This window comes from Macaca mulatta, chromosome 3, assembly GCF_049350105.2.
Source record: "Macaca mulatta isolate MMU2019108-1 chromosome 3, T2T-MMU8v2.0, whole genome shotgun sequence".
Taxonomy (NCBI): Eukaryota; Metazoa; Chordata; class Mammalia; order Primates; family Cercopithecidae; genus Macaca; species Macaca mulatta.
In genome coordinates, this window is record NC_133408.1 from 101,637,478 (window position 1) to 101,661,336 (window position 23,859).

Here is a 23,859-nt window from a genome sequence, read left to right on the forward strand (position 1 = left end):
CTTGGAAGTCTCTTCTGCTAGGTGCATGTATTGTGAGCTTATCAGGTTTTCTCCCTACCCCTATGAGAGTGCCATATGCCCTGGGTTCTGGAAGTGTTTTTCCTTAAGTGCTTCTCCTAAGGATGGTTTTACATTTGCTTCTGCTAGAACCCCAGGGGTTTTGAAATTTTTATGTTAAATTTCTTGGCCTGGGAATACCATGCTTGAGGATGGTATAAATTTGGATCTCACATTGGACAGGCTTGGGGGTTTGATTTCTCACAGGAAGCCCCATGACCTCCAGCCCTGGAAAAACGGATAGCTTCCTTGTTTCTTCCCTGGGCTTTTGGGGGTTTCATTTGTATCTCTGTGCTTCTCACAGGCCCAAAGCCTTGTCTCCTGTGTCCATGAAGATGTGAAACTCCAGCCTCAACCCCACCGTGCAAATGATCAGTATGTTGCTTTGAGCAATTGGGGAAGGACAGGTCTGTTTCAGCTTGGTTGACCATATTGCTAGAGGTTGAATTGCTAAGCCATAAGTAATGAATTAATACTACAATGAAGACTTAAGTCCTTGATTTAGAAACTTTATTTCAAGTCAAATAAACAACATTTTGTGTATGTGCTATAGGCAAGGTTCTGTGCTAGGTGTGTAATATCCTGTCTCCTATGTACTAAGGGGCTTTATAATTATAATATTAATTACCTTTTTTTTTTTTTTTTCCCTGAAATGGTATCTCACTCTGTCACCCAGGCTGGAGTGCAGTGGTGTGATCTTGGCTCACTGCAGCCTCGACTTCCTGGGCTCAAGCAATCCTCCCACCTCAGCCTACCGAATAGCTGGGACCACAGGTGTGCGCCACCATGCACAGCTCATTTTTGTATTTTTAGTAGAGACAAGATTTCACTGTGTTGCCCAGGCTGGTCTCAAACTCCTGGGCTCAAGCAATCCACCTGCCTTGGTCTCTCAAAGTGCTAAGATTACAGGTGTGACCCACTGTGCCTGGCTTTAATTACTTCTTGACAAGAAGAAATTTTTGTTAAATTTATGAAGGAAGAGATTTTAAATGGCCGCTGAATTTATGAAGTAAATTATCTCAATTAGCTGCTTAATGCTATTTAGGGTAAAAATTACACTTGTATATACAAAGAATTACTCAAAAATTAAATCAAATAGAGAGATCCATCCAGACCCAAATGTACTCTTTGGTTTTTAAAGCTAAGACAAATACATATTTGCATTTGAAGTCATGTTAAGTTAGGTTAATGTGGTTACTTTAGAATATATCTTTAAAACGGGGCTGGCATTTCAATCAGCTGAAGTCCTTCTAATTTAAGTGACCTATTTTATTCTGTATGCTGATCAGTCATTTTCTCCCCTAGAAAGTCAGACCAGTTTTTGCACTATTCATTTGTAAAACTTACATGACATAAACATTATGTGACAGAAGTTGTTTTTTATTAAGAGAGAGAATATCATCTCAAAGAAACTTGTCATCTGGAAATAGGAAAAATCACACAAAGTAATTTTATTTGTATCACGGCTTTTTCACCGTTCGCTACATTTGTGACAGCTGATTTTATATTAAATATTAACAATATTCTGTTTATACTTGAATCTGCTGCAGTAGGATGTAGATTTTACTCATAATATTCCTGGTTGGAAAGAAGACTGTTCAGTTAAATGAGACACGTGAGGGCTAGTTATAAAGAAACACAGATATTGTATAACTAAGAAAATAAAGCTACCGTTTTGGTGTCAAAATTTGGTGCCAAAAGTTTGAAGTTTTACTTTACCCTTGGATCTTATAAAATTATTGTTTGGGGAGTCAAAATTAGGAAAATATTGGCAATTTCATTTTATTCAAACCAATAAAAGCACTTGTTAGCTATGGGTACATGTGTTAGAAAGTCATGGATATTAATATAAATAGTATGATTATAATGAATGAGTTATGGAGACAGTTAATCTATTTGTTAGAAAGAGTTATTGTTGGACTTTGGGCATAGGTAACCAAATAGGGTTATGTTTCTCACTTTTAATAACACTTATACAATAAAAAACATTGATATATTTTGAGTTTCTTGCAGCAGTATGTCTTATTTGTTCATTTTAAAATAATTTTGGCAACATCTACTTTAAAAAAAGCCTAACTGAATAGTGTTGAATCTTTTGTTTTGTGAAGTGTGTATGTATGTCCCTATGATTTGTTCTGTTTTGATTTTAACTTTTCAATATATGAAAATACCCATGAGACAGGCTCCTTCTAAATTTTTGGCCACTTTGTCATCAGAGCTATGAGTGTACGTTGTCAGTTGTTTAAACATTGTTGAATCCACTGTGGGTTGGCAAGAAGCATCTGGGAGCCAGACTTTTCCTGTGGACACCTGCCAAGTAGTGTATTGTATTTCCTCACTAAATTGAACTATATTGAGATAATTTTTCTTCTTGAGTTTTTTTAATCCAGAAATTATTTTCCAAAGCTAAGTAAAGGGTCATATGATAAAGTTGTTTATAATAAAACCACCTGAATTCTTTAATCACTGGTTGATAACTACTTTTATTTAGCTAGAATAGGTGTAAATAAGTCATGCAATTAAACTACATTCAGATAGTTAACATTATGCTCTTAAGTAGACTGTTCAGGAAAGTTCATATGTCATTTTGTATATTCTCTTTAAATCAATGATTTACTCTAAGCAAGGACAATAAACATTGAATGATCCCTTAATTAAGTACTATGGTTGGGCTTGCCATTAAATTTACATGTTTGATTGCATTATTTAATTAGATGGAAATAAAATCCCAAATTGCATTTTAATGTACATAATTATAGCATAACATTTATTTTAACTAAAAGTGCTAGGAAAAGTTTATAAAATCTCATATTTAACTTAAAAAAAAAATCTGAACAGTTGTTATTTGGGGATGAGAAAACCAGAAAGCTTCGTCATACTGGAAAATAGGCTAGAGGTTAGTTTTGGAGCACTGGCAATGCCTAGACCCTAGGCCCCTAAGGTGGCAGGGATTTGTCTTCCCAGAGTGGATAAATTTACTTCATCTCCTACTCTGAGACACTGTTGGTGAGACCTTAAAAAAGTAAGATCTGGTTTGCCTGCCATGTACATTAAAAATATTCTGGCTCTTTTACATAAGAGCAGACAGATATTTTGTTTATGTTGGCTTTATTTCTGGAATCCAAGTAAGAGAAACTTTGTAAATGAGAGTTCAACCTATCCCTTTAGGGGGCCAAAACTGAGCAAGCGTGTTGGTTTTTGAGCTCAAATTTTTATTCTTACATACTTTGAAGGACAGAAAATGCTATTTTGCAAGAATGAGCATCGAGACCTCCATCAGATGAGTTTTACATGCCTAACCTCCCCTTCTTCCCCCTGCAGGTTCTACCTTGCTTCTTTTGGCAGCCCCTTTCTACAGAAATATCCTAGTTCTAGCACATCTTTTCTCTTCAGCCATTATAACATATTTTATCATAAATTAGTCTGTATGTCAAGAAGATATCTCTTACATTAGAATTGAAAACTTCTTAAAAACAATTCTGAAGTCTGTGCACAGCCACTCATAGGTACATGGAAATTCATATTCTGAGAGTGCTATTCTTTTGTATTATGAGAAGTGCTTTAATTTACTGTATTTTTCATATCTTACTGCAGTCATATCTGGTAAGAAACTGTAGCTATCTTATTCAGGATTAATCAGTCTTCTTAGGCTCTTGGCTAGGATTGAAGCTGCTCTCAGCCCTGCTTGCTTCAGGGCTTGGCCTTACTCTTGTTTTTTCATCACATTTAGTCTCTGGTAGGGAGATGATGGGAGATGATTTTTCCATTTGCAAGCTGCCTTTCAACTGGAAGAAAAATGGAACGGGCAAATGCCAAGTTTTTCACTTTCTGTGGCCATTACAAACATGACTTGTCTCCTGTTTTTTCAGCAGTGTATACTATTTTTCAAGGGAGCATTTTTTTAAAACAATTGTCAGTTAGCCAAATTATTTTGTCATTGAAGAGCATTAAAAATAAGAATATATGTCAATAGGACATCATTATATTAACTTTCTCATAAGTTGCATGTTATGACAATAGGTTAAAATGCTGTTTAATTAATTAACAAACAGGAGCAAGTAATATATGCAAGGTTTTACACCCAAAGGGAAGAAAAACAGTAGTGCTTCAGAACCTGGACTCTGGAGGCAGACTGCCTGGGTGTAAATCCTGACACTAATTATTATTATAGCTGTGTTATGCTGAACACATTACTTAAATGTTTCTATGCCTTCGTTTCATTATCTGTAAAATGGTAATGATGGGTTTTGAATGAGAATTATGTATATAATACCTAGTGGTGTTTAGTACACAGGAAACCATCAGATTATTGTAATCCCTGTTGGCCACTTTACCTCATTTCATCCTCATAATAAGCAGATTTTATAGTTCTGTTGTCCACATGAAAAAATTGAGGTTCAGAGAGTTTAATTAACTTGTCTAAGTTTGTATAGCTAGTGAAAGAGGGTAATATAAACTTCTGGACTACAAATTATATTGCATTTATATAGTTTTGTTGTATCTTTCAAATATATGGCATTAACTCTTGCTGTACTAATTCCATTATAATTAATTTTATTTTGGTATTATTTAGTGACATATATCTGTATTTTGAAGATTAAAACGCAAAGTAATATTTGGAGATACAATGTTCTAATTAACTTACCTTCAAATAATGATAGAACACTGAAACCTTAGAGACCTCATGTAAAAGAAAGCCTTAGGACAACTGTGTCCAGTCCTTTGAATGCGGGGACTTTTTTGCTTATTTGTGGTGGTGGATATCATGAACATTATGCATGGACTTTTTTTTTTTTTTTAAGCTCATCAGGTATTGTTAGTGTTAGTTTATCTTATGTGTGGCCCAAGACCATTCTTCTTCTTCTGTGGTGGCCCAGGGAAGCCAAAAGGTTAGACACCTGTGCCTTTGAAGATATGGCTCTGAGCAATGGTTCTCAAAGTATTGTCCTGGGACCAGCAGCATGGGCTGGAAACTTGTTAGAAATGCACCTTCTCGAGCTCAGCCAAAATATACTGAATCAGAAACTCTGTGCATGGGGCACAGCAATCTGCGTTTTAAAAGCCCACCAGGAGATTCTGATGCTGCTGAAGTTTGATAACCAGTGCTCAAGAGAAATACCACATCATGGTGGCATGCAGAGATGTTGATGTGTCTCATAATCTCTATTCGCAAATTAGAAGTTACATCATATTGCAGAGGGGAAATGTGATAGTAGACAAATACAAGTGAGGCTATTATTTGATAATTGCCCTATAAATATTAAATATTCAACACTATGTGCTTGATCCCTTTCATTCCTTGGATTGAGGCCTTCTAAGCAGGTAGAAGCTATTACTATAGGGCACAGCAAACTAAGCACAAAGGAGTAAGACTGAGAGTGACTTTCCCCACCCTCAGTTTCTTACTGACTGGGACACACAGAACCAGGGATTAAGATGGTTAGTTTTTCTAGTATGCAGCAACTAGGAATCTTCAAACAAGAAGAATTGACACTAAAAATACAGAGAAGGGGAGAAAGAGCAATAAACAATCATTATCATCATATCTTTTTCTTTCTTCAGATACAATTCAAACATGGCCGGGCACAGTGGCTCATGCCTGTAATTCCAGCACTTTGGGAAGCCGAGGCAGGTGGATTGATTGAGCCCAGGAATTCAAGACCAGCCTGGGCAATGTGGTGAAACCCTGTCTGTACAAAAAAATACAAAAATTAGCCGGATGTAGTAGTGTGAGCCTGTAGTCTCAGCTGCTTGGGAGGCTGAGGTGGGAGGATCACATGAGCCTGGGAGGTAGAGGTTGCAGTGAACTGAGATCATGCCACTGCACTCCAACTTGGGTGACAACGTGAGACCCTGCCTCAAAAAAACAAAAGATATAGTTCAAACATGGAAGTGGCATATTTTAAAATGAGTGAGACAGAAGGATATAGGAAATAAATAAGTAAACTGATACGGTGTCCACTTTTAATTGTGGAAAAAATTGGACAAAAGCAGATACCATCTTAGAATCCATGATAGCTACTGAAGAAAAGGCTGCCCATTAGCCAGACACATTTGCTTATACTGTAGGAAGGCAGATTTCAGAAAATTCAGGGAAAGAATAAGCAAAAATGTATGGTATTAATGACAAACGAATATTTTTAAATGCCATTTGAATTTTAATTGTAAATGATCTCAGTGAGGGAAAGAAAGATAGAAGCTAAAATAAATTAATATCCTTGTGCTAGAATCTATTCAATGAATGCAAGTTTTTTTGTTTTTGTTTTTGTTTTTGTTTTTGAGACGAAGTCTTGTTCTATCGCCCAGGCTGGAGTGCAGTGGCGTGATATCGGCTCACTGCAACCTCCACCTCCCCAGTTCAAGCAATCCTCCTGCCTCAGCTTCCCGAGTAACTGGGTTTACAGGCACCCACCACCACGCCTGGCTAATTTTTGTATTTTTAGTAGAGATGGGGTTTCACCATATTGGTCAGGCTGGCTTCAAACTCCTGACTGCAGGTGATACGCCTGCCTTGGCCTCCCCAAGTGCTGGGATTACAGGCGTGAGCCACTGCGTCCAGCCTGAATGCGAGTTTTAAAGGTGGTATCCATCAACAATTGAAATGACTGAATAACCAAAGAAAATATGAAAATAGCTTACATTTATAAATTATGATAAGCACAACCAAAAATGTACAATAGTGGTGTGTTTTTGTTTTCAAAACTTACTAGATACAGTGGTTCAGAGAAAACAGCTCAGTTTCTATTTGCTCCTTTTCTGTTAAGAATCATCCTCTAACTAATAAGATTGGTAAGAGGGAACAGAAGCCCAGGATTGACAAAGATTCAGATCAACTACCTAGCTAGCCAAAAACAAACCCTTTTTTTGTTCCAGGCTTGTTTAGGTAATTTAAGTAAGCCACTGGGGAGTCCACACCTGGAGTAAAAGTGGACAGTAGAGGAATGTTTGTAGTACCTTATGAGTGGAATAATAGAGGCCTGGACCAAGTCTGTGAGAACACAAAGGGGTGAGAGGCCAGCCACTTCCCAGAGAGGGGATTGAGCTTTGCTTTGAAGATAAATAGGACTTGAGTTTATCTTCTGGCCCAGGTAAAACTATTGTACATTAGAAGAGAAATTGTAAATGAAGTCATTGACCTGCTGTCACTGATTTTGAGGGAAACATGAAGGATGAGAAAGACTTTAGAGGTCTGGAGTCTAGCAATTGTATTATAAACTTTTCAAAAACAGTAGAAAGTGTCTCGAGTTGGGTTCCCTGAAACAGACTCTAAGACAGTTTTATGTAGAAGGTTTATGGGTGAGTGATCTTAGGACATATGCTGGATGAAAGTGAAGAAGGCCGGACTAAAGCTAGAATGACTCTTCAGGGTTGTGCCAAATTGAGGCATAGGGGCTTGTCTTTGTATTCCTGCGTTAGCTATTCATTGGCTCCAAGCCATTCTCTGGGAGGCCCTGTAACCTTGAGTGAAGCAATTCCCTGCAGTTGAGGGCAATTTCTAGTGAGAGACACAGTTATGGACCAACTGCAGCATGAGTCCCAGCAGTTGGGGATGGCTATGTTGGTTCTGAAAAGGGTATCTGGTATCCACCACAGGTGAATTCTGAAAATTCTAGATAGTAAATCTAGAGATAAAAAGGACTCCAGGAATTGCTAACATAGAATATCAAAGAGAGTCTTTTATGTTAACTAGAAGATGAAACACTAATTACTGGAACCCAGTATGGGTTCAAGGAATTGGCAGACATATAACTGGACTTCAGTAAGACATGTGGTCAGGATTCTCATGAAATCTTTGTAGATATAGAGACCACTGGATAACTGACTCTACAGCTGTGTCCAAAGAGTGCTAATTAATTCATTTTATGAATACCTTGGGGCTTTATTTTCAATATCATCATATCCAACCTATTCATCAATGTTGTGGATACAGGCCTGCTCTCAATAGAACAAAATCATGGGTCAAATCCAACAAGATGAAATATGAAATATGATAGAATATTCCACTTGCTCCAAAAAGCTAGTTGCACAAGTACAAGAAAGGAAAGACTTGGCTTCACAGAAAGTGGGAAAAACACATAGGGATTTTGGTCAGTAGCTCAATATGAGTCAACAGTTTAATGTGATTCAATCCTGAGATTGTGTGCTTTGGGAACATAAAATAATTATCAAATAGTGTTCTAGGTTAGCAGGATATCTTTTTTTTTTTTTCATGTGGTAGATGAACAATGTTTAGATATTTAACTAAAACTACCCAGAAAGTACAGGGTAGCCATTCTTAAACTTATTGATCTCAGGATCCCTTTACAATCTTAAAAATTATCAAGGACCCTTAAAAGCTTTTGTTTATGTTTTGAATTTTTTTCTAGAAAGTAAAGTATTTCATCTCACTGTAGATTTTCTTGGTTTGTTTTAAATTTTATTAGATTAAAAATACTATCTAAAGATAAGTAGGTTGGTAAATAGTTAAATCTCAATATTTACCCTATTAGAAATTTAAATAGATCTTTAAAGAATGTTGATTTATTAATGAATTTAAAAGTCATGATGATAAACCTATTACATGTGTACATAACTTATTTTTAGGAAAAATAACTATATTTCCCCCTATAATTAGAAGAATATGGCATTGTTTACATTTTTACAGCTTTCTTGAATGTCTGTCTTGGTAGAAGACACTAGAGTTTCATATCTGCTTCTACATTCAGTTTATTGTGATATATGTTTAAGTACAGTTAACTTATAAAGAAAATCCACCTCATACAGATATGTAGGAAGGAAAAGGGAGGTACTTTAGTTGTAGGTAATTTTAGGTATTCTTTTTTGATATTGTACCCAGACGCGACAAGTGGTAGTTAAAAGCTGGTACAATGTGGAATCTGAAACCATACCAATGAACTTTTCATACTCTTTTACATTAAAATTCATAGGCCTGTCCTGCACTTTGTTGAATGGATCTTTTACCCATGCTTGATTTTGTAACATTATGCTTTGGTCAGTTGGAAAATACTGGTTCATTACATTATGCAGAACCTACAAATATTGACACAACTATGACACAACTCAAGAAAAACCCACATGTTGTTTATATCACCATCCATCGCTTTGGAAAAGTCTTTAAATAGTGGGGAGCTGTCAAGCTTACAGTGGCAGATACAAGTTTCTAAAATTCTAATTTTTGCTTGAAAGCTCAAATTTTATCATTGGCAATAAATACTGTCAGTTGTTTCCATCGAAATGACAAGCTTATTTTGTTTACTTTTGAGAAAATGTCTGCCAGATTCCCAAGTCTAAATAACCATAGTTTGTCAGTCATTCAAGTAAAAATGGCGTTCCATGAATAAAAAAGTGCTAATTCAGCTCGACACTCAGATTCTTACACATCTGGTGGTATAGCAGAAATGCTTTATACATTATTCTGATTTCGTCACGCAGAATATTAAAGTTACGTACTCATGGTTGATATTAGGTGAAAATAATTACTACTGTTTCATCAAGGACATTCTTTAGCGCAACTGACTTCTTTCATTTTTTTCCTTTTATGCCAGTGCAGGGCAGTGAAGAATACAATGACAGTTTGCTGCCACTATGTTGATTTATGCTAAGGTGTCAGCAGTTTTACCCATCATTGCTCTGCAACATCAGTGCAAATGTTAACATAGTGAAAAAGACACATAATGTCTTAGTATTATTATGAAAATAGCTTTGACCCCACAGACCCTCCACCTCGCAAACACATCTTGGAAAGCACTGCTGGTATAAGGGATGTGGAGCCAGTAAGTCTAATGGTGATGGTTCTTTCTATGAAACTGTGCTTTTCTTTCTTGGGCTCTTGAAAATGAGGTTAAGATGCACTGCATATGATGAGAAAGGGTATATTTGCATAGGCAAGCAGAGGAAACAGAGCAAAAGCCTATAACAAATGAGCTCTGCATCCATATATCAGCTGTTTTTCCAGAGATTATAGTAGGCAGTTGTAGACACTGATAAGACAGCCGCATTACAATCAAATAATCATAACATCAACCTATTTATCACTAGATACTATTTTTTTAATCTAATAAAATTTAAAGCAAGCCAAAAAAATTTAAATTCAGATGAAGTATTTTACTTTCTGAAAAAGGATTCAAAACAGTTTACAATGAAATACATATATACATTTGGGATAAGAAATGTAAGGGGACAGTGAATACATATGCATTTGGGGTATTTTATGTAAAATAAGAATTAAGAAAAAGCAGTAGCTGAATAAAGGTAGCCTAGAAGAAGGTGTTAATAGTGGTTATGCTTGGATCATAGATGATTGATTGATTGATTGATTGATTTTGTTTATCTCTATTTTCTGACTTTCAGCAATGAGTAGGTATTGCTTTTGTAACAAGAATAATAAGAAAAAGGGTTATTTTAAATGAAAACAATGAGCTGTAATTGTATCAGAAATCCAGAGCCAGACAGAGGTTACTATAAGTGAAAAATAAATGAACTTAGACTTTCCTGGACTGAAAGAATTTTAGAATTACATAATTTGTTATAAACTTTAATAAAAAGCTAAGAATGTGGGCTGTAAAGGAGAATTTTTGTTATACAGTGAATAATTCAGTGGGACAAGAAGGAGCTCCATTTCATAACTTCCTAATACCTAGTACTTTTTAGGAGTGGGATCATTTTCTAACTCACAGTCGCTTCTGACCACCCAAATCTGACCTATGAAAACTTTGTTTTTAATCTATATACGTTCCTGTTTGCCATAATTGCCTAATTGCCGGTAGATGATCAAGTGTATACAAGACTGCTCCTGAAATAAAGGAGTACTTCTCAAGCAACAGATAACATTTTCAGAAATATCTGCAGTGCACAGGAGCCAGTTTCAGGCAGAAGGGTACAGTGTGCAAGCTGTGTGCCCTTGGTCCAGTCATTCAGCACCCACAGTTTACCTCGTCTTCTATGAAAAGAGGAAACAGAACGAGATTCTATCTAAGGTTTCTTTCCCTTCTAAGATTTTTTGTCCTGACTCTGTCAAATGAGATCTTTGCTTGAGTTCAAGTTTTTTCCTCAACATCCCAATCATGATGTTAACAAATATATCTATGTGAAAAATTATTATTTTCACATTTTCCGATTTGTGTGTGTATGGGTTTTGTTTTTGTTTTTGTTTTTCTTAGAGACAGGCTCTTGCTCTGTCACCCAGGCCAGAATGGAATGGCTTGATCTTTGCTCACTATAAACTCAAACTGTTAAGTGATCCTCCTGCCTTGGCCCTCCTAAAGCAGATTTGTGTTTAAATTATTAATTTTAATGTCATAGTACAGAAATTTACTACAATGGTATTTCCTTTTACTTTTGAAGTGTAGTGATAACCTTTTCATGTTAAACCTTATAATAATAGAATGTCAAAGGTGAAAATTAGATTTTGTGGTTGAACAACTGTTGCTTATTTTATATCACATTAACCTTCCTGGTTGCTTAATTAATAAATTGTTGCAAAACTCCTAGTTCCTAAGGTAATAAACTTGATACAGCATACTAATTCTTCATTTTTTCCCCTGAGAAGTCTGGTTATCTCGTTGTCTTCCCCCAGTCCTTCTTCAAAGTGCTATGGGATAGACTTACTCTTCCTACTTTGAAGTACAGAGATAACACTAAGAATTAGAGGCAGTGTCCAGTTTATGTGAGTAACAGAGCTGTAACAATAGGCCCTACTTTGCCAAATTTCCATAAGAGTAAACATGACTCTAACCATGCTATTTCAGTCATCTTTATCCTTCCATTCATTTTGAAGTTTGTATAATGCTAAAAGGCACATGTTTATATCTTTTTAAAAATATGTATTTTATTGCTGTCAAATAATAGTCTATTGAATAGACAGAACAGTCCTTTAGAAGTATAATAAAATATAATAATATAAAAATCCTTCATATTACCAATAGTTCTGGATTTATAGACCCCTGGGGAGCTCACTTTCCCTTGCTGTCATAAATTTGAACCTTTTGCCCATACTCCTTAGATTCGAATCTAACTTTTCCAACCCTTCTTCCAGCCTTTGTGGCTTGCCACAGGTCATGGGAGAGAAGAGCGGGTGGGGTGCTGTTTGTGTAAATCCTCCCAGCACTTCTTCTGTCTTTTACATTTTACCACTAGGACTAGCCAGTGGCGTCCTCTGTTCCTCCACGTCACCTCTTCCATCTCCCACTCAGGGGCATCTTGTGTGCAATGCCCAAATAGTGTGTAACTTTAGGAACAGAGAAGTGTGTTAAAAGCTAGAAGTGAGGAAGGGGAACTGGGAGGAGAGACAGAAGACCATATATTTTGGGCACCCCTGGTTGCAATTTTTCTAAATCAGCACTAAAAAGTTTGCTTAAGATGTACTTCAGATACAATGCTATGAAAGTATAGAACCTGCTCATCTATGTGAAAATGTTTTCAAAGTCCACAAACAGACAATATTTTAAGTAAAATTTTAGAAAGCAATCCACCTGTAAATTGAAGATTTTAATGAAAATTTAGGAAGAGACACTGTGGCTTAGAGTTAAGGCATATGCCTAAAGTTAAAATCCCAGCTTATGCAATAACTGGATGTGTGAACCTTGACAAGTTATTCAGGCTCCATAAATTCACTTTTCGTATTCATAAAATGGTTATGATAAAAGTACTTATTATTACCTCATAGAATTGTTGGAGGATTTAGTTACATAATGGATATAAATGCATGTAATGTGAACATTTAAGCAATAAATATTCACATTTCCTGAGAAAAATATATAATACATAAATAATGCCTGGACAGGTAGAGATCTAAAACCAAACTTTATTTCAGAGCTTAACTTTTGATTCTGTTTCATGTTTTAAAATACATTATAATTTAGTAAAGCTGTTTTCTGAGGGTGCTTAGTGAGAAAGGTGATCATTTTGTAAGTCAAAGATTTTTTTATATTGTCTTCCTCTTCTCTCTGGAAGAGATGATAAAATCAGTCCTCAGCCTTGATGTGAACATCATATACCTTGAGTTGGTGCTAACAAATTGTCTTCAACCCTTTTTCAAGCAATGTCAGCTAAATGGTGCCATTTGCTTGTAACTCTTCTTTTTGGTTATTTATCCTGAAGATAAGAACATTAGTAAGCCATAAATGCCCATTTTGTAAAAACTTCATAGCTAGACAGATTTGCAATCCTTATTGGGGTAATAATCCATCTGTTACGGAGCTGGATCCATTTTGTAAATTAAATAGGTTAAAAGGGGGAAAAAAGGGCCATGACTTTTCCCACAGTAAGCTTTTTCTCAAATGCTAAAAAGATTTGGGAAGACTCAAACTATTTGCCATTCTTCCTCTCTTTGCTCAACTCAGAGAGAAGGCCGAATATCTATTAAAAAGTGGGGTGGGTGCAGTTTATGGTTTTTTTTAATTCTGCAGGATCTGATTGCTCCTGGAAGTTTCATATTTTTGACAGGTTAAAACCTTTTGATGACTACCAGAACATTTCTACTGTTCTCACTGATCAGTTTAGTAAACGTGTGACTATGTTTGAATTTTCTTCTGCACTTAGCTCATTTTACGGTTATTTTCATCCTGTTAAAAAAAAAAAAAATCTCCTGATGATTCTTCTAACAATGTGTGATTGGAATAATAATTTCACATGTTGAAGAGTTTTGTGCTGCAGCTGAGAGGCATGTAAATACAAGCTGCTTATTTGCAAGAAGCTTCCAGATTTGCAATATGATTGCTATGGAAACCACATAATGAAAACCTTATAACCATCTGTGTGGTTTGATGGATTTTACTGCATAGCTGAGCTGTTTTTGTTTACTGTTATTAAAATGTTGAATGGAATATATTAACTCACAAACACTGACTATTTGAGGTATTAATTAGTGTTGTACAATGACATTGTGCCTCAACACCAAAATAATACATATTTAATAACAAACCTAAATAAAAAAACATGTGAATGTATACATTTCTAATATGAAGGTTATTATTGCGTAGAATTTTGGTCCCTCATTCTTACATATTTTTAAGAGCTTTATTCTATTAATAAATGAATATGTTAAGATTTATTTTTATGATTTTTTCAATCCATTTGTTCACTCTATATTTCTCGAACATCTCCTTTGTGCCAAGTTCTATTCAAGGTTCAGTCTGAGGTTTTTTCCCCTGCCTAAAATTCAAAAACATACACCATATTTGATTTTGTTATCTTTTATATGGAAGCTGTTTGTATTGTTAGCCAAGATAAAATGAGTTGTTTAAATATTGTTAAGAAAAATTGATATATGAAATGCATAAGGCTTTGGTTTAAAAATATCACTACCAGGTTTAAAAAGGAAAAAGGAAGTGTCCTTAATGAGCATCTCATCCTCTAAAATCTGCTTATTAAATGGCATCTCACATGGATTTCAATTTGGATATATTATAGTAAACATTAATTCTTAAGTAAATACTTTTAATATCATTATTCTGATAATTTAAGAATACATATTTCTAAGGACAAAGCTCTCTGTCACCAGTATACAATCCAGAGTACATGTTACTGGCACTTAAATTTTAATAAAAAATTCATAGTAACAAATACTTCTAAATTCATTGTTAACTTTGTCAAAGAGCAGAGTTTTTTCATTAAGTATTGTAATGAATTTTTATATGTTGATGCTGATTTGGGTGGTGAAATCTAAATCCCACTGTCTCTTTTTTTTTTTTTTTTGAGATGGAGCTTCGCTCTTGTGGCACAGGCTGGAGTGCAGTGGCGCGATCTCGGCTCATTGCAACCTTCGCCTCCCGGGTTCAAGCAATTCTCTTGCCTCAGCCTCCTGAGTAGCTGGGATTACAAGTGCCTGCCACCATGCCAGGCTAATTTTTGTGTTTTTAGTAGAGACGTGGTTTCGCCATGTTGGCCAGGCTTGTCTCAATCTCCTGACCTCAGGTGATCCACCCACCTGGGCCTCCGAAGTGCTGGGATTACAGGCATGAGTGACGGTGCCCGGCCCCCACGGTCTCCTTAAAAGTCACGAATAGTACCTATTGTATTGATGCAGTTATAGCTTTTGACTGAGGACAAATGTCTTTATCCATTTTTTAATTTACTTCTTACTATTGAATTTGTGACTGAATTAAAAGGGGAGTGGGTGCTATGGAAAGAAAGTGTGAAAAGTAAGGAAAGCTTTCTCCTTCACCTTTTACAAAATTATCTGTCAGTAAAATGAGTAGGTTGGAATAATGACTGTAAACGTCCCTTCTACCTTTAAAACCTTATATGGAAACACCCTATTAACCCATTTAGTAAAACTAGCCTTTGAAGTTTGGCATAAGTGAGATGACTATTGTTAAAAAGAAAGGAGATAGGATACTTTTTTAAAAAGTAGTATACTTTTATTAGGTCTTCTCTTTATTTGACTGAACCATATTAAATTGTCAGTGTTAGGTTTAACAATATGAATAAAATGCCAGATATTTTCAGGCGTCCCTTATATTGGAGCTGTCACTATTTTATTTGAATTGAGTTACAGAAATTCAGAACAGTTCTGTTTGTGGTGTAAGTACAGCTACCCTCAAGCTTGATTGAAATGCTGATTTTGATTCATCCCCATTTAAAATTTTCAGGAGACTCCTAAATTTCTACCTATAGTCCTGACTACTCTACCATACTTTGCAGTTGCCCAGACATGTTCTCTGGGTTACCCCACCAATACATTAAATTCCTCAACTCCTTGTGTTCCCCAGTAAGATAGATTATCTTGGCTGTCCTCCTTTTAGTAATAATGTGCCCATTTCTCAGTTAACTAAGCTCAAAACCTTAGCCATCCTTGGTTGCTCTTTTTTTTCCCTTCATGCCTCCACATTCAGGCACAAAACTTATCCATTCTAGTTCTTTTACCTCTCATAACCATCTCCTTTCCATTTCCTTTGCCCCTTCAGTTCAGGACTTCCTTCCCCTTTGTCCACGGTGGTCTCTCTCCTTACCCCTTCTTTAGGCTATCTGAGACAATGGGATCAGATGTCCATTTCTGAAGCATAGCTTCAGTCCTGCCCTTTCTCTGCTCAAAAAACCTTCTAAGGCTCTTATTGCCCACCAAATAAAAGCCTACAGTCCATAACAAGATGTTCATGGCCCCTCAACAGCTGGTCCAAACTATGAGCGTAACTCCTACCTGGCTCTTCCCCTATGTGTACCAGATTCTTTAGTCAAAATGAATGTGAATGTGCCTTTTTCTTTTAAAGATCATACCTATCCCTCTGGAAATACCCTTCTTACCCTCTCTCCTTATTTAAACTCTCTCCATCCCTTCCGTGGTACTCCCTAGTTGGGTGGTTTTCCTGCTGCATTTCTTCAGTACTTTGTGCCTCACTTGTCAGATTTAGGCCCCTTCAGCCTGTTTTCCTTTAGAGCTTGTCTTCTGTCCCATCTGTGCTGTCAGCTTCCTGTGAGCAGAGGCTTCCTGTTACTTTTACCTCCTTGGTGGATCCCCTCTGTCTTACACTTAGTTAATATCCAATGAAGATTGATTGATTGATCGATTGATTGATTGAATAGTTACAATGGCTACATTTATATATTTTGCATAGTTTTCTTTAAAGTTTTAGGAGTTTTCTTGGAACTGATTCTCTTTGAATCCAGTTTTTCTTTGGCATGCCATTTGTTTTTATGTCCTGCCTTAAGTATTTCTAGGTTTGTATGTAAATCCTTAGGTGAGGAAAAATTATGTAATAAATATTTTTCTTGGTGTAAAATAATTAGTTTATTAAGTCTATTTAAAACTCTTCTCGTTTAATTTTATCTTATTTCTTTGCATAATTTGGGGAAGGAATGGTATAGGTGAATGTGGAACAAATGTAAATAAAGCACTGATTATATGTAGGATAAAGAACATTGACTTTATAATCACAAACTTAAGTTTGAATGACACACTTTGGAAGTTACTTCACCTTTTTGAGTCTCTAAAAATATACTTGTCTGTAGAATGAGGATTAAAAATTATTTGTCTATGAGATTTTAACATCCACCATTGTATATGACACATAATAGGTCCTTGGTATAATTTTGGGGGAATTACCTCGAAGGATGAGGATCCTTATAGTATCTTCCTGTGAAGAGTAAGTGAGAAAACATGAAATTATATGATACTCAATAAATGATTTATAGGTTAACTGCATTTTTAGGTTTACACATTTATAGGTTAACACATTTTCTCCTTGCTATATGATGTTTTAGGGACCATGATTTTATATATGATACTTCTGCCACACAGTATAATGTGGTGTATCAGTATAATGCTGAGTGTTACTTTGGTGGATTTAAGGGCTTTCCTGAAATTAAGATTGTTCCAGATGAGTTTCTAAAAGTATTTAAAACAAAATATGCAGTGCATTAGTACGTATCTTAAATTTTGCCAAGCCAGTTGGAAAGGTTGCTATTTGGCAGTAGCTAGTATTTTATTTATTCAGTGTTAGATTGTTGAAAAAGGAATGTGAATCTTGAATTGTTTTATTCTTTGAAAAATAATGTTTATGTGTTATAAACTTTTAGTTTGGCTTTTCAAATGGAGTGAGTACTGTATTGTTATCCCTGAGAAAACCCTTCAGTGTGCCATTGATAATGTTTATTTACAGAAGAAGAAGAGGACAGTGCTCCAGTGAAAGTGGAAGAACAAAGGAAGATGAGTCAGGATAGTGTTCATCACACCTCAGGTAATGAATTGTGTAGCTTCTTGGCAAACCTTATTTTGCTTTTGTTCACTTTCATTTTATCCATGTTCTTACTGTTCTAAAGATGTTTACACAGCTCCCCAAAGTTGGCTTGTTTGGCCTGGATATCTTATGGCTGATAAGCTGCTTAGTCCCATTTAGGATGCATGAAAACCACTTGAGAAGGATTTATAAAGTAAGCCAATTTATACAAGGTATTCCTTCCTGAATTACTTTGTAATGACTCAATTAGCTTTCATTTCTGCACAAAGGAGATTTAGTTGCATAAATTAGCTTATCATCATTGAGGAAGTGTCACTGCTAAAGGACAGTTTATAGATACAACATGCAGTTGCTGTCAAACCTATAAGAATGTAATATAGACATCTGTGTATACTTTGTGCTTGAGCAGAACAGACTTCTGCCATTCAGAGACTAACAGGGGACAACAAGTTGCCCAGGGGACTGGCAATGTAGACATCTCTGAAAAGGTCAACTTGACACAGGCTCTGACAATCGACCCACAGCTCTGTCTTCTTTGATAAAAATCAGATAAACTTAAGACCGCTAATTGATCTGCAGCCTGTTTAAATGTTGGCCATGCATATCTTCATTGCATATGATTAACACAGAAAGCAAATGAATTGGGTAAGAAATGCCAGAGTCCAGTGACAGCAGCTTAAAAATTGGAAAAGGACACTGGTGGCCTAAAAGGCTAGGAAGGATGTTTCCCTTATCCATTTCCACTTGGCACATATATCCCCAAGTACTAATTATGAATGAGACTGGAAAAATAATTGCATACACTCTGTGCAAAATCACATGATATGGACAACTTTTCTTGCTTGTTGTTATTTCCAAATAGCAGGAGATAAACCATATCTGTAGTGCAAGCATGAGGTTAGTTTTGATAAACCAGCAATTATTTTACACGGAAAGAAGAGAAAGACTGCCTTCTTATCAGGACTTTACACCTCTTCATAGCCACATGTCAGCTGGGGCAAGGTCTGCCATATCATCTCTGTGTCTTGCAAAAAGCTAGAGTTAGGGTCACCTTCCCCTCTCTGATATGTCCATACATCACTCTTTCAAGCTGTCAAGGCCGGGTGGACAAGAAGTGTGTGTTCAGGAAGTAGCTTTCCAGAGTCCTTCCTACTGTGACATGTGGAAAGGAAACAGAGGCCTGATTCTAGACCTGGACAGGAAAGCAGAAGTAGGTTGCTACAAAAGGTTTTGGTTAGTGTTTTTTCAGAAAGGAAGTGAGAACAAAATCATTACATGTTAGCACTCTAGTCCTATAAAATGCAGCTATAAAACACTGAGGCTTAGTGAAATCTTGAGGACTGTGTTCAATAGTAATTTAAGTATATATGTTTTGGGTTATGTATCATGAAACTTCTGCCAAAAACATGTAGTTTTCTTTTTTAAAAAATTTCAGTGTTGGTATAGAAAGTGGATACATACAGATGGTCCTTCCATAGATACAAATATTTTGGCTTAAAGCAATTGTATTTTTCAAAAGCCCTTTTAAAGTAAACATCTCCCAAATTTTTGCCTTTGAGGGTAGGAAAAAAAATCAGTTTTCCTCAAAGGAATGCAGTAAATAGATCTAGCCTTTCATGCAATAGCTATAAAACACTACAATAATTCTTATCTTTAGTGACATGAAATTCTTTTCAAGCAACAGTTTTAATGCTTTTGCATAGAAGTGACCTTTGCTCTTCCCTAGGCTGTCAAAGATGTAACACTAGAAGTTTGTTTGCCACGCAGGGCAGTGAGTTGACAAGGGTATTACTATCTTGCTGAGCATCACATGACATGAACTTCTAACCTTACTCAAGAATGTTATATATTTTTCACATTGACTGATTTTACTAAACCCCCCGCCACAGACTTTTCTAATGTAAAGTATGTAAGCAAAAACAAAATTAATCTTGTGTTTCTTACAAGTTCCTTCATGTTCAAACTTATATATCTTGCAGTATGTGGGTGAGTATATATATAAAATAAAGATTCCATTTGATTTTGTTGAACACTATAGAATATATTTACCTTTCTAAAATAGTTTTTAAACCTTGTAACACCAAAGGAGAGATTCTCCACTGTCTTATTCTCATATGTTTCACCCGTGGTCATCATGTTTTTCATCTTTGCAAAGTGTCTCCTCTGTCTACGTGTTTCATAACAATTCTGTTAGCTTTGCCCAATGGTCTCTTCTTGTATGTTTTTAAAAGCAGGAGTAAGAACATTGTTTTAATCTTTCACAGGCTGGCTAATTAATTTTTTTTCCTTCTTTTTTTAATCATTCATGCTTCTCAGGACAAGAAACATAATGTGGGAGTTTTTTTTGTAATTTTGAAAATACAAATCACGATGTGGATAGAATAGGAAAATTAATCCATGTAGTAAAGACAACCAGACATAAATTTGTGCTTTAAAATGCATGTTTATGACATTTGCCTCATCCCATCTTTAAAAATACATATCTCAACTGGATTATTTTTCAGTGTTTAGAGGTGAACAGTGCTAACTTTTGCAAACCTACTGTGCTTTTGAGGCTGTCTGTGCTTAATTTTTTGTGTATGTTTAGCTACACTTTAAATTTTAAAAAGTAAGCTAGAGGAGATTGCTGCTCTCTAAGGAACAGGACCGTTTCTGATTTTTTGTGTCCAGATTTCATATCAAGAATTCAAACATTACTTCCCTGAGGGAGACTAAGGCTAATAAACATATACTGCCAGGGTTTTTTCCCCCCTACTTATGATTTTTCTGCTTTATAACTAGTATTGCATGCTGAAATAGATAGACTAGTAAATCATACATGTATATAGCTGTGTGACATAAACAAATTATTCTTTAACAGATCTCTCATATGGGACACAAAAATGAGGTTGGTCTTTGGGTAACATCATCATCAAGATTATAGAAAGCACAGTTGAAAATGCATCTTTTTCCCAGCATTGCCAAATCGCTAGCTCTGTTGCCTCTTTACAGCAGTGAGATTTAATGAAATGCTCATGATGCACATCTAGGGAGAGATGCATCTTGCACACGGTGGGGGTCTCTCTTCCCCTCATGTGCTCCTGTAACTCCCATTAGTGTTAATGGGAGTTTCAGCAAGCGTATCGAGGGGAAGAGAGACCCCAAAGTGATAAGGATTATGTGTTAGAAATCACCATATACTTTTCCTTCTTTCTCTCCCCTCCCCTTTGAGAATCTGTTGAATGAAAAACTATTGTAAGTGAATCTGAAAAACAGAAAAGCAGCCTGGACAGCTGGGGAACCCAATGGGACAACATAGCTAAGCCAAAACCTCTACTCTAGTTTTTAGCCCAAGTTTTGTTTCTTCCACTTTTTTGGAGCAAGCCTAAGGCTGAGCAGCATGGGGAGGACAGACTAAAGAAACCAGCCATTTAGATCCTTTTACCTCCTGGCCAGTTACTGTGGGGGAAGGCCTTGCATGTGAAATGATGTCATCCTCTCTTTGCTCTAATTCCCTGACTTTTAAACTGACACTGACGGACTGCAAGGGGCACAACATTTGACCCATTTACCAGTTGATTTAATCTGACTAGAATGTTTCAACTTCTAAATCTCTATTTGTCTAAATAAGTGGTTTTTAAAGGAAATCAGTCACTTTATTATTAAGTGATTTTTTTTTTCTTTTAAAAAAATTGACAATATTTGAAATGATCTGGCCAGCTGGAGTGCCCTCTAGTGTCCATTTTTAGAATTTACTTAATACATGCTTTGGGGAAAAAAATGTAATGAAGAGTGGCCACAAGCATTGTTAGTTCTTGGTTGGATTCCCAAGCTTGTATACATCCCTGCTGGTATGTGATGAGTGCTCAAATGCTAGTGTGGAGAAGTCAATAAGGTATCTGTCTCTCCCACTGCCTCCTCCTTTCTCTTCCTCCTCTCCCCACTCCCATTGTCCCTCATTCTCTTTTTTAATTCTTAGAAAACAAGAGACAAAATTTAATAGAGGGATTTTGCTAGGTTGTATATTTTCTAGTCCATCTTTATTTTCTTATAAGCGAAAAGTAACATTCTGTTTCCTAAATATTCAGACTCCATATTATGCAGATTCTCCTTTTTTTGGCCTTAAAATATTTCATATATTAAAGAGAATTTTAAAGTTTTCTAGTAAACTTAATACTTTGTATAAATCACAATAATGTATAATAAGATGAACACCCTAATGACATGCTAATGTGACTAGTTGTGTTGGAATCACGAAAAAGCCTGCTGTTTGAGAGCCATGTAACAGTACTGAGATGACAACTCTGGTCCAGCATGTGTCTCCACAGTTATCCCCTCAGAATTCAAAGATGACATTCCAGGAATGGAAGTTGTTAGCACGTATATATTCTGCCTGGCTAGTGAACACATGGACATCTTATTGATATTACTTGCATTCTTTTTGTGTTAACTCATCAAAACTCAATTATCATGAAATTAAAAACAGGAAACAGTTCTTAGTGTAACAAAAGCGTCTAGTGTGTTTAACTGTGTTCTGTATTTCAGGAGATCCGCACTGCATAAGTGACAAAGCATTTATTACCCATTTATTGTGGTATTACAGAGTGGAAAGTGCTAAATAATCAATCAGTTAATGGTCTGTATGGCAGTTTGAGCACATCACATCCATTGTGCTTATGCTGTTAGAAGGATGAGCTGATACTCTAGTGTATGTTGCATGTTTATTCAGAGCCTAATGTCGTAAACTGGAGCTGACAAAAATCTGTTGAAAAATGCAGCTTCAACACTGGCAATTTCAAAGTTGCTAAAAAATGTCAAAGATAACTTTGGCTTTGGGTACGAATGTCCCTGAGGAAAATTGCTGCAATTACTCTTTATACCGTTTCCACGTAGTTGTCTTTCATTAACCAGCTCTAGGGTTTAGTTTAGTTTTGTTTTTTTTTATTTTGGTTCCTTAGTTTTGGTTTTATATTTGTACATTAGCTCCTTTACTATTATTATTTTCATGAAGTGTCTCAAATTCTGTGAGATGGTTATTTCACAAAGCCTGTCACATCTCATGGATATTGCTCATTGTGAAGTGTGGCAGACACATCTTCAAAACATGTTGCAAGTGGGCTTAGGTTTCTTTTTTAAAATAAGTGGGAAGCAACTTTTAGGTGCTGGTTTGATGACAGCATATAGCAATTACAGATTTTAGATGAAAGGCAGAAAAAGAAAAGCCAAAATTCAAAATCAGATCTTTTTGCAAGTGGTCTTAAGAGGATAGTGAGGTATAGGATTCATGTGGATGTAATAAAATATTCGTTTACTCAGGACAGAATTTTTTTAGACTATTTTGGTGATCTAGGGCATCGTTTAATTTCTATTGGTTTATTTTGAAATGAGGGATTATTACATGAAGGCCCTAATTCATGCTTTCTCTTTCTTCTTCCTAGGGGATAAGAGCACTGATTATGCTAATTTTTACCAGGGATTGTGGGATTGTACTGGAGCTTTTTCTGATGAGTTGTCATTTAAGCGTGGTGATGTGATTTACATTCTTAGCAAGGTAAGAAGATACCCCAAAATGACATTTGTAAAGAGGGAATACAAAGCTCGATTTTTAATGCATTTGGATTTATAGCGCTAGGGAAAAATGCCAATTGGAATTCTTCTAGGTCCTTGTTAACAATTGGGAGTTCACAATAATTAATTATTTTGTCAAGTGAAATGTAATCAAATTTTAAACACAATCAGATAACAGGATTCAACTTAACAGTGTGTTTACCTATCACTTCAGCCCTTGGCTGACATCCACCTACTGCCTTCTCCAGAAACAATATACTTATGTGAAAGTTAACATTGTAATGTATTAGATTATTTATTATGTTTTTCTTTCCTCTTCCTTTTTATTCTTCTGTGTGCTTATTCTGATTTTGTCTGCCATTCACTACTGGAAACACTATGTTTATAGAACAAGTTTTTCATCTTTATGTAAATACATTGGGTGTTCCGGCAATTTAAAAGCAATGCTTTTCTATTCAGACAGGCTTAGGTAATTTTTTAAGTTGTTTAGCATACTATATTTGTAAACAAAATGGCAAAGTATAATTCTATAAACCCATCTTTTTATATATATATGTGTGTGTGTGTGTGTGTGTGTGTA

The 23,859-nt window shown here is 35.8% G+C and overlaps 1 protein-coding gene across 3 annotated transcripts in view; it reads left to right on the forward strand.

Annotated features, from left to right (window-relative positions):
* Positions 1 to 23,859, forward strand: part of SKAP2 (src kinase associated phosphoprotein 2) — a 199,452-nt gene that overhangs the window by 160,192 nt on the left and 15,401 nt on the right. For all 3 annotated transcript variants that reach the window (NM_001257598.1, XM_015133800.3, XM_028844864.2), the window contains 2 exon segments: positions 17,655 to 17,732; positions 23,150 to 23,262. In NM_001257598.1, coding sequence (NP_001244527.1) covers positions 17,655 to 17,732; positions 23,150 to 23,262 — 191 coding nt within the window.